The sequence below is a fragment of the Seriola lalandi genome, unplaced genomic scaffold (genome assembly GCF_002814215.2).
Source record: "Seriola lalandi dorsalis isolate HSWRI2012SDOR001 ecotype SW California unplaced genomic scaffold, Sedor1 jcf7180002054899, whole genome shotgun sequence".
NCBI lineage: Eukaryota > Metazoa > Chordata > Actinopteri > Carangiformes > Carangidae > Seriola > Seriola lalandi.
The window spans coordinates 763,877-776,119 of record NW_019525451.1 but is presented as its reverse complement, the minus strand read 5'-3'; the positions used below and the strand labels follow the sequence as shown (position 1 = coordinate 776,119).

The window sequence follows — 12,243 nt, the reverse complement described above, 5'->3', positions numbered from 1 at the left end:
GGGGGGGGGGGGGGGGGGGGACCGGCTCGCTCTCACTTGGACAGCCAAAGATTTTTCATCACCATTGTTTTTGGAGGGGAACCATGCCTGTCCGGAGGGGTCATGTTGCGCCACAAAACACGTTTTTGGGAGTAATTATTCGCAAATTCGAAGGACAAAGTGAGTACCTTTCCCCGGCGTGCAGTGCTGTGTGGGTGCGATGTGTTTGTGTCTGTGTTTGTGTTGTTGTGCTGCTGCCTTTTGTGTCTCTCCTGCTGCATCCTGAGAACAATTATTTACTCATTAGGAAACCGCCTTCTTTTACATCAAGGCTTATGATGTAGATATGTCACAGTGATTTGGATAAAAAAAACTACACGGGAGAGGTCCATTATAAGTTAATTAGCCCTGCCACCTCATCAAACACCTGGGTTGTTTGATAGTTCTGTGCTGGAGAGTGCTTTGCTGCTCCAGTGCAAATTGCAGTTTAAAAAAAAAAGCTGCTTATAGGAAACAAGGATTAAAGGATTTAATTACTTTCAGATCATATCACCAAAATACCTTCATTGCCCTTTTTAAATCCAAATGTTTAGTTTCCTGGATGAAGCAAAGTAGTTGTGCCATAAATCTGGGTTTTCCTGCTGAAAACCACTTTTAATAAAATGTCAAATAGAGGCAATAATCAAGCTTTCATTATCGCATACAGTTTGGAACATTTATAAAGCGGTTCAGCCTGTATGAAGTTTAATTTTTATTATTCCCTGGAAGAGCGTAGAACCTATATTGAGAGATGTAATGGAGGATAATCCCATGTAAACCTATTACACCCACCTACTGTACCTGTATTTATATTTTTGTATTATTTCATATTCATGTTAATGTATTCATTGATATCTTTAGAAACAAGTGATCGACTAGAGTAAATCGGTCTTGTTTATTTAATATTCTGCCCGTGAACAAATTAACATTCTCCTCCTTCCAATCTCTCTTCTACACCTTCACAGATAAGAAATTCATCATAGCTAATGCCCGGGTGCAGAACTGCGCTATTATCTACTGTAATGACGCCTTCTGCGAGATGACGGGCTTCTCCCGGCCGGACGTCATGCAGAAGCCGTGCACTTGTGACTTCCTGCACGGCCAGTTCACCAGCCGGCATGCGGTGGCCCAGGTGGCCCAGGCGCTGATGGGCTCGGAGGAGCGCAAGGTGGAGATCACCTACCACCGCAAGGATGGTGAGTACCGTGGACTCAGGTGGCGTGTACATGCACATGACAAGAGGTTATTGCAGTGGTCTCACTTTAAATTGCACACCAGCTGAACCACTGACACCCTCTCTCTGTCTCTGTCTCTTTTCCACCGTTCGACTTGTAAGAACAGACGATGGTTGTGAGGTGTGTGCTGCACAAGAGAGAGAGCCACGTGCACTGTTAATGCAAGATATGCATCTGTAGGATAAAGACGTTATAGGTGACTTTTACAATGTCTAACACTCTAGGTACACAGTGAGTAATTTTTAGTACTCAGTCGGCTCTATCTGGAGCATTTTGCAGCCGCGAATCACTGAGTGCACCCATTTAGAGCCCTGAGGGGAGGAAGAGCAGCTGTGATGGTTTCCTTTGCTGTGAAGTCCAGTTTTGAAGTGATGCAGGCGCTGGGTGGCTGGGAGGGATGTTCATTAGCCTGCGCTGTATAGGACACCCTGGGATGTAGGGTGAAGGATGTAGCTCACTTCCCTAAAGACTAATGTGAAGACAGTGAAGCGTGTGGTTTCTCTGTTTCTGCTCTCATCGTCTCCAGAAAACAGCCTTCGTTGTGCAGAGATGTCACTCAACATTTACTCAGCTAATGTTGCATTTTAACCCACGTTAGTGCTCACCGACCTGACAACTGTGTGTGACTGACTGTGTTTATATAGCTCGCCCATAGTTTAGATAATCTACTGACGTGCATATGCTGCTTATGAATACTGCATGCAGATCATGACTTGGCATGACAGCTGGTATTGTTTTGATGAGTTACAAGGCGAGCTGAGCCCCAGAGTGAAAGTTTAAACCAGTCACATCTACTGTGCTGGTTCAGGGAGAGTGACCTCCAACAATGACATATGTATTCAGATGATTAAGCTTCCTTGCGTAACGCTTGAGGGCTGGTGAAGTTTCACCATGGCAGAAACAAGGATTAATAGTTTTATAAGACCGATGTGTGGCTCACCCCTGTGTGCTTGTCTGGTGTTATTGTTTGTATGTTAGTGGACCACAGTGGAAATAAACCATCAGGCTTTATTGTGTTTTATCCTGCAGAGTGTGTGTGTGTGTTTGTGTGTGTGTGTTTGGGTATTTTGAATCACATAAAAATCAACCATTTGCACTAAAGCCGTTTCTTCCGCTGAGTTACAGCATTTTTTAATAACTTTTCAGAAGTTTTTATCTGGTTGAATATACTTTATTGTTGCTGCAGAGCCAAAAAAGTTAGGCAAAACAACAAGAAGTGAGTCTGTGTATCAGTGTATCAGGGCAAATAGCCAATATTACTGCAGAAAAGGGTTAGGATTGTACTTGAGAACAGTTCTCAGAGTGGTAGCTACTTAACTAGCAATCGATATCAAAACATCCGTAAAAACATCCTCCGTAACATAATATAATGGCAAAATGTTTGACAATTATTGCTGAATAAACCAGTTAAAGTCCACTTAAGGCCTGTTCCCACTAGCTAACTTGAAAAAAGGCAAAGAGCAACCAAAAAAGTAGCATCTTTGAGTCCAAGACCATCAGAGTAGTCGAATAATGTCCCACCAAGCATCCATGACTAAAGGAGCACAGTCTGCAACTGGTAAAACCCACAAGTGCCACAGGACAAACACAAAGCTCCTTATCTTAAGAACAGGGTCCAATTTATCTCCCCTTACAAATGGATGGATTTTCTCATGGATAATGAAGCAAGAAGCTGTCTGGGGGATTTGTTCTGACATTTGATGTGTGATAGGAGCTCTGGTTCGGTGATGAAGATGTGGTATTTTAAAGATTGACTCCTTTTGTGTGTGTGTGTGTGTGTGTGTGTGTGTGTGTGAGGCAGGTATACAAAACCCAGAGGGGGCGAGAGATTGGGTTGAAAACGGTTTGCAGAACCGTTACAAATGATAGTATCCTTGGAGACATAGATGTGTGGGGTCAAAGGTTGAAAGAGTGAGATGAAGTTACAGAGAAAATGCTCGAGGGAAAAGGCAGAGTGGAGATGTCAGCTTGTTTTGAGTGGAGTGGTGTGTTTTAGCTCGTGCCCCTTGAGAGTGTCAATATGCACCCCCATAGCCTTGGTTTGTTTTGTCCTTCCTGAACTTTCACTCGCCTGAAACAGCACCATAGTGACCAAACAAGAAGCTCAGTCAGTATCATAAATACTGCAATTTCCCTGTCTTTTCAATTTGAAGAACGTTAATGTTCCACTATATTTCAGAGGGAAAGTTTAGACTTTTTACTCCACTACATTTATCTGACTGTTGTAGTAGCTGATTACTTTGTAAATAACAGCTTTGTATAGTTCCTGGTTGTGGCTAGAGATGTTTTTTCTGACCCAAAGCCGACGCCCGTTAACCAACTATTAACAGTTAACCGACAAGATTAAAATGTATTAAAATGAGTGTTTGTAACTCATTAAACATCCCCTTCAGTGAAAATTAAGTTTCAACCTTGTTAACGTGTTAGCATTAGCATAACCACTAACACTGTGTCAGCCACTGCCAGTTACAAGCCAACAAACAACATAAACAAATAAAAGATGCTAAATGCGATAACGGTTCTGATCCGTCTGCTAGTCTCTGAGTCTGGGTCTGACTGAGGCTCAAACATGTGGCTGAGTCTCTCAGATGTTTCCTCCTCTAGCCATCGTGATACTGGTTAGTAGGTGGGCGGGGCACAAGGCCTGATCCATATTTATCAATCAGGAAGTAAGAGGAGATAAGCTTTAGACACAGTTTTTATGTGTGAAAACCATGTTAAACAAAACATTAATCATAGCAGAGAATTTTTTTAAAACATGTCTGGAGAGGAACTTTAAAAAGGGAGTCAAGAGTGGATCTAAACAGAGAGGGAGATAGATGAGCACACACACAGGCAGAAGAGAAGCCCCTCCAGGCAGACCATCACACAAGGCGATGGTCCTTTTAACTTCATTAGTTACAGAGGAAACAAAGTCCCGCTTATCCAAGAACACATAAAAAGCTCTCTGTTATAAATTAATGAGGTTATTATAAAGATCAGCTCCACATGTGATTCACAAAGAGCAGAGGAGCAGAGTTGTGCTTCTGGTGTGAACAGCCGGGCTACTGCTCATGTGACACTGAGTCAGACTGGCATAAAACCTCACAATTAAATAAACATCTACTAGTTTTTAGTCTGTTTAACTGAATTATTGGGTCAAACTTGTTATTGGCGGTTCATGGCTAAGTGCTTAATTATGATGTTACGATGTTTTTCTGAAGGTAAGAGAACTTTCTTACAAACAAGTTTAATGTGATTCAGAGAACATCGTCGTAAACATTGCATAGCTAGCAACACGTTTGGTGGAAGGTTTGGAACAATCAGCACACAGGAACCATTAGCGAACACTTCCATTAGTGAACCGTATTGCGTAACAACAACATAACGTGTATGTCGAAACCTTCTGGGAATGTTTGTTGGGCTAATTAGCCAACAAAAATGTTGTTTGAAGTCTATAAGACATGGCACCAAGCTGCAGCAAGAGAGCTGCACTTTTTTACTGAAAATACTTTGTCACTTTTAGTTCAGGTAAATTTTAAATGGAGGACATTTACTCATAACGGAGTATATCATAGAGTACTATTAGCGAGGTAAAGGATTTAAGTGCGTGAGACTTGACCCTTACAGGTCTGATGCCTCTCTGGGACATCGTATTGTCAGCCAAGCCAAGCTGTGGGTTCAGTCTGCATTGATCCGCTGAGCAAACAGCTTTAATGAGGACACAAATACCTTCATGTTGCATTGATCTTCAAAACCGGTACATTGGAGAGGGGAAATCAATGACGGGCAAATGCCCTCCCTCCGCTGGCCGGCCCACGGGAGACTTGGATAAAAAGAGCTGGAGGGCTTCTGACTGTCGGACCCTACAGCAGGGGAAAAGGCCTCATTACCATCCTGTATCCTGTGCCTCTAATTACCTCAGTGTTTTCCTCTCACCTGACTCGGAGTTTCTCCAAGGGAGGTCATACACCTGTTTCAACCGGGCAGACCGCTCTGCTAATCTCATAAGCAAGTGTGGATGTGCAATTTATCATCCTACATATGAGTGTATGTTTCTATAGTTTGTAAATCGTGTGAACTAGAGACAAATCTGTGTTATATTTTTAAAATCCTGGAGTGTTATTGCATGTCAAACACTTCTAGTGTGTGTAACCATTTATAATCTTTCCCTGGGCCACACTCGTATGATCAAAATCCAAGTTCAAATTGGCAGGAGGCGCTGCCGAGAAGAGACATCAAAACACATCGCAGTAGGCCGAGTGAAAAACAGCACCAGATGTGTTGGTGCGGGACAACTGAACATATAATTAAATAAGAATAAATAATTCTCTGTTATCGCCATTAAAGAAATGGCTTCCTTTCAGAGATAACTTCTTCTGTCCTTCCCCCTTATCCAACACACACGCTCTCAGCCTTTATCTGTATCGTCTCCTGTGCTGGAATTCCAGGGGAATGTCATTGCGGCGGGCTGATTGCTCCTCTCGTGGTGGACCATCGGGGGTTTCTGTGAAGGCAATCTTCTTCTTTGTTATCCTGTGACCCCGGGTCTTCATAAACGCACCGTCCACTGTCCTTTACAGTCCGTGAAGGAGATTCGGCTCGTCAGCACAATCCTCGGCACGATCTTAATGCTTTATGATTTGTGCCTTCGCTGAAACTTTGGTCGCCCAGTGGACGTATCTGTGTGACCTCTGCAGGAGAAGTAGCCCTCATTAAAGTGGCAGAAAATGTATTCTAAACCTCTGTGCTTGACATTTAGATGCCGAGCTGTTTACCGCACTTGCTCCAAGAGCGATCTCTGAAACCTGGGACGAGCCAGATATTCTCAATTGTAACTTTAGTCTCTTTTTTGTCATGAGCCGCCCCTCGCAGTTTCACAGCCTTGTCTCATACTGTTATTGTGTTGACAGGTGTGATTTCACTTCATCAGTATAAATACAAAGAGCTTCTGAGCTGTAATGTTATATGAGAGCTGGTTATGTATTTAATAATAATAGATACATTCTCTGAGCTGTGCCTCCGTTTAACTGAGTCAACACCTGGAGAGACGTAGTGAAACGCGTGTGCGATCTTGCTTTGCATTTCTCTCTCATCATCCCACATAGTTATGCATTTGTTTCCATTTGTAACCAGTGGTGAAAAAACAAAGCTGAGCCTGCGTGAGAGAATAAGAGGATGCTGCAGGAGTCATTATGCATAATGTAGTGTGTGTAAGACATGCAGACTGCTGTGTGGGTGTACTACGTGAGATGTGTTTAAGACGGATGATGACAAACAAAAATTTCACACAATTATAATCCCAAAGAAGAAAATAAAATTGACTTAAGGTTAAATTAGCCGGTAATTATATCAAGGAAACATCGCGTCACGTCGTCTGTTCAAACTGCCGCTGAGAATTGAAAAGGAAAATAATTATTTTCCATTCAATTGTCCAGTGACGAAGCCGCTCCATTATGTGGCTTTACAGTAAATGCTGGAATGATGACGGTGTCGGGGTTTGTTTCCCTCTGGCGCTGTTTAGTAGCCACATGATTTGTCACAGTTTGATTAGACAGCGAAATAATGAGAAAATTGATTGATAAGAGATGATCCATTCTGATCAGACCACCTGTTTCAGATCTTACATTGAACGATGCGCTGCAACACTCGGTGCTTCCCAGTCTGTGGCCTTTTATTTGTTAATGAATGCATTCAGCTCTGCAAATAAATTGCCCAAGTTAGAGATTAAGCATTTAAATCCTGGTTTTAATGACAGCTTCAAAAATCCCTGAGTAAAAATAAACAGTTCTAAGCAGCACAACACGTAATTTCTCAGCAACACTTATCTCTATCTGCCTCTGCGTTCGGTGATTCAAATGGAATAATCACGGCGTCTTTGCTCTCCATACTCTCAGGGTATTCTTGGTGTATGAAGAAATCCATATGCTCAGCACATGGTTTAAAGCTCTCACTTGCAAATAGCAAATAAGACTGAAAATGTCACGCTATAAATAGATTAAAGTTGCTCGTGCTTCAGTGATGCTCACTGAGATTAACAGGGTTTTTTTGTTGTTTTTTTTTCCTTGCTTTTAAAATCACTGCAGAAGCTTCAGATTGTGACGAGCTGTTAAAAAATATGAGGCATCTCCTGAAGAGAAATATAAGAAAACCTGATGTTAACCTTCAAAATCATGATGGAACAATCACTATGAGCCCTGCAACATGTTTATCATTCTATTCTTCTTCTCATTGTTTAGCTATTTCATTCATTCATTACTGAACTGATTAATACTGTCACTAACAACTGTTTTATATTATTCTCAATTAATCCTTTTTTCTAAATAATGAAAACTTCCAGTCAGTATTTCTAGAACCCGAGTTGACATGTTCAGTCCGAAACAGAACAACCTTGTTTGAAGCTTCGTGCTAAAATACAGAAATTAGACATAAAGGAAATAATGTTTGTTAGTGCAACTGTTGGTATTTACCAATTAATAGTGGGTTTTTGAACCGGTCCAGAATCCTGCGGCTTGGCTGCTGACTGCTTCCGAGGGGAGGGATCACATGACCCCTATCCTGGCCTCTCTCCATTGGCTCCCGGTTCATTTTAGAAAAGCTTTGATGATTTGATTAGATGTTTTATAAAGCGCTCAGTGGATTTGCCCACCCCCTTCATCACAGACCTTTTAGGCCCCTACACTACAGCCAGGCCCCTGAGATCGTCAGACTCACCTGAACTGTAAAGAGTCCGCTCATTACATCTTTTCTTGTGTGTTTGGTGAGTTTGGAGAAAATGTACTGTTCATGTTTCCCTCAGAATCAAACCTAAATTACAGTTTCTACCTTGTTGAAAGGGTGTCGACCTTTTCACCACATACCTTTACTGCTCTGTGACGATGTCTCAGAGCAGCTGTGCTGCTGCTGCAGAGGTAAGAACAACACGGTGGATATATATTAATGGCGGTAGACTGAGGCGTAGCACTTGTCCTTCTCAGGTTTTTCCTACTTTAACGTGATGGATGGAGTTAAATATTTAAGTAATGGACTTGTTGCCCCCCTCCTCCTCCTTCTTTTTTTTTTCCACTCTTGCATTTCAGACTTTGGAACATTTCATTTAAGGCGATTCAGCACGTCACGTGTACAGCCAGTTATTTTTTCTTTGCATGTGCCTGATGTCACATGTCAGAGAGAGACAGCAGAGACTAAGAGAGAGTGTGAATGGAAGATTCAGGTCGGCTGTGGAGCCACGAATGTGGGTATTTTAACATGGATCCGGCTATAGATGTTGCTGATGCAACTACCTTAGTCAATGAGGCTTAACAGCCTCAGAGCAAGCTGCACGTAATGACTGATTATGATATGAGTTGTCTGAAGCGACCTGAGTTCGAGGGTCTGCGGTGTGATTGGATGGAAACCGTTCTCTGTGAAAGCCAATTCTTGTCCAAATGGCTGCTGTGCAAACAAGATAAGCTCTTATTCTGTTTCACCCACAGTCTCTTCCACCTTCTCGGCTTCAGCTGTGTTTGAGAGGAATACAGCGGCCGGTCCGTATCTGTGACAGACGTGTGCACGCAGGGAAAAGAGAGGGAAATGCAGAGAAAGCAGATGCAGTTGGACAAAATTAGACCCATAAATCAGAGCGTGAGAGGATGTAAGAGGGAGCGTTCAGTGTAAACTAAGTTTGACGTGTGTGTGTCCGTGAGGGATAAAGCGAGCGAGCGAGCGAGCAGGCAGGAGGGAGTAAATGAAGGTGTCAGAGAGAAATCAGGTGCAGCTGAATATCAGAGAGCTTCTTTCATTGCAGGAACGCCCTCTTAAATCCAGCCCAGCTGCTCGAGAGCTGCTTCAATTATGGACGGGCCTTAATTCTGGCTCCAGAACCCTCTGTCAGTCTGTGTAGGAGGCTGTTTACCTCTTTAGGACAACGTCAAATTATTCTCAACTGACCGCCCTAAAAATAGGGTTCAGTTATTGCAGCGTCCAACACAGACTGAACCCGAATAGGATTAAAGAAATAAAGGAGTCGCTTGACAAACGATGTAAGTGTTTGAATGCGGCTGTCCGGTTCGCTCTCATCAGTCCTCATGAGGCTGAGAGAAAGCAGTGTAATGAGCAAGACCCCTACTCTCAATCTAAAGTGACACGGACAGATTTGTGTTGTGGCAGAGGCTTCGATTTCCTCTATGCTCATGCCTCACAGTGGATCTCATTTATAATGAGTCTCTTTAATGGTTTCCCCGGGCTGCAGGCAAGAAGGAGAGGCTCCACAGCAACAGATTGGTCGTTTACGAGAAAAGCTGATTTGTAGTTACTCTCCTCGGTTGTTGCCATTATAAACTTGAGTGGTTTAAAGCAGACAAACTGGAGGGATGTACAGTAGACATATGCCCCTGCTGTACTATTCCAGTCACATTTTAACACACCTCACTGTCACAACCTGCACATTCAGATGATTCTTCCCCCCCGTCTGTCACCCTCACGCTCACATCCCTATATTAGAAAAAAAGAAAACTCTCTCTGTGAAGTAAAGCATAGTGTTGTCTTGGCAACCACTGAAAGAGACATGAAATATCATCGCGGCTCTAAAACTCATCCTGGCACGTCTGCCTATGGGGCTCAAAGCTGGAGAGCGGAGCAGACTGCTGGGACCTCGTCGTCAAGCCCGAAACTGCCATCAAAGCCGAATGCGAGTCAGTTCATTTGCCAAGAACAACTAAAGCAGAGGAATTTGACTTGGTGCTGCTGGTTCAGAGCCGTAATGACTTCACAGGCTCATAGTCACACCCAGGATCTCGTGTACTGTTAATACCATGAAGGGGGAGCACAACACTGATTTTTAATTCACACCTATTTGAAACTAATTCCCATTACGACAGGTTGACTAAACAACAATAAGAGCGTAAACACACTCTGGCAGCTCTGTGTAATAAGCTCACAATGATAATGCTAAATGCTAACATGGTGTAATGATTACCATGTTAGCCATCTTGGTTTAGAGTGTTAGCATGCTAATAGCACTAAATCTCATTAGTTTTTCTAGTGTCTTGAACGATAGACTTTATAGCTTGGCGTGTTAATAAATAAAAACCTTGAACTGCTGTTTATTTGATTTATTTGTGTATTTGATAGGGACAATGCATGCTAATGAAGATTAGTACAAAATATACAATGTAAACATGCCAGACTGGAGCAAAAATGCTAATTTACATCTGTAAATTTAGTGGCAGCATCGCTTATTCCTGAAACTTAAAAAAAACAATAATTATATATTATTTAAAAAAATAAAAAATAACATAAAATACAATAATTGTATTACAAGCCTAAAAAAGGTTATTGCTATATCTGTACCAATGGAAATCCATGCAATAGCTGCTGATAGCCGAGATGTTTCCAACACACTGACAGTGCCATAGAGCCACGCTGCTAATAACAAGGTTACATGATGGATTTGTGAAATAAGTGAACAGTCTATTTTCATGCTCTGTCATCTACGTGTATCATTACTAACTGATTTAATGGCAGTCAGTATTTCCTCACCGTGAACATAATTACGCATTTCATTCTGCATGAAAATGTTGTCGACTCAAACGTGAATATTCAGGATTTGGCAAAAATGCCAGACAAGGAAAAAATAAACAAAAGCAAAACCTGCAAATAAGATTAATCAGGGTTGTTCTTGTTGACATATTTACTACAGACTTTTTATAGATTCGTAGAATTTTAAAAATAATGCCCCTGTGGCTTCCTTGCATAAAAATAATGACTATGTGCACAGACAGATAAATGATTTGCTGTTGTTCCATCTTCAGCTGTTTGTACTGGAATTCATGAGACATTGCACTTAATTTTGCAAGAAGCTCGGGATCAATAAACCATTCAGTCAATGGCCATCCCCCTTTTCGATTGCTTTCTTGTCGTGCCATTCTTCAGCGTCACAGATGTGCCATCATTTTCTTCAAGGAGGTCATCCTGACAAGTGAAGTGAACCGAAAGGCTGCACATACAGTACTGCAGGTTATCGTCGAGATGTCTATGTCTTCAGCACAAAATGTATTTCAACAAAATCATTTAAAGCCCTCGTCTTGTCTAAAGGTCTGTGTCCATGTGTAGTGTGATTATAGATCAGGTCTAGCTTCTATATTAATACTGTGAAAGTATCAAAGCCTCAGTCCACAGAGAAATGCACACAGCCTGTATTCAGAAACTGAGCCTTAAAACCAGCCGTCAGGACTTCTGGAACTTTGTGATGTCACAACAAAGCAGTCACCAAGCCCCGCCCACCTGGACCCACCATCCAAACCTTTGCAGGATTTAGTTTCTCTGAGTGTTTTTACCTGAAATCTGCAATATACAGTCATTGCATTGCCGACAAAAGCCCAATGTCAGTGGGTGTTCGGGTTTTTTAACAAGAGGGAAAAGGGGCTTTAAATCTCGGACCTTTCAGATCCAGTGAGATCAGACGCCTTCCTCTGCACTGCAGCTGTAATGTGAGTAATGTCCTTTCAGTTTGTGCCCCTTTGCATCTAATTTGGATTTTGAAAAGCACTACTTTATATCGGTCTCTGAGACTTGACGGACATGTACGTTTACCTACATATACCTGCCCAAGTATTTGAGTTTTATGTGTTCAGGCAGCTCTTTGAAGCAGGGACGGTGATTCATCAGGATTTTACCTGCAGCTTTCAAACACATAAAAATGGGCACAGAAGATTAAAATGTTGATTGCACGTTGTCGACATTATATCAGCAGTTAGCCGTGTTACAGTCTGATATACCGTATTTTAATGATTGCTAATATCAATCACACACACTCCAGTTTAACCTTCCCTTGCTCTAATGAAAATACTTCACTCACAGCTTGCAGGCACCGTGCCAGTGAATAAATGTAGGTCATTGTGATGTTGGATCTATGGATTAAGCCCACACACGCTGCCATTATGTGATGGTATTACCACAAACAGACAGTAAACAGTCTGACAGCCCCCTCCCCCAACAACCTGCTCCGGCTCCAACACCTCACTCTGCACCC

At 42.2% G+C, this 12,243-nt stretch overlaps 1 protein-coding gene across 2 annotated transcripts in view; it reads left to right on the top strand.

The window, feature by feature from the left end:
* The first annotated feature begins 37 nt into the window (after window positions 1-37).
* The window catches only part of LOC111672437 (voltage-gated inwardly rectifying potassium channel KCNH7-like), a 60,666-nt gene continuing 48,460 nt past the window's right edge, over window positions 38-12,243 (top strand). For both annotated transcript variants that reach the window (XM_087180299.1, XM_087180298.1), the window contains exons 1-2: window positions 38-159; window positions 984-1,214. In XM_087180299.1, the coding sequence (XP_087036425.1) occupies window positions 84-159; window positions 984-1,214 (307 nt within the window). In that variant the 5' untranslated portion in view covers window positions 38-83. The remainder of the gene's footprint in view (window positions 160-983; window positions 1,215-12,243) is intronic.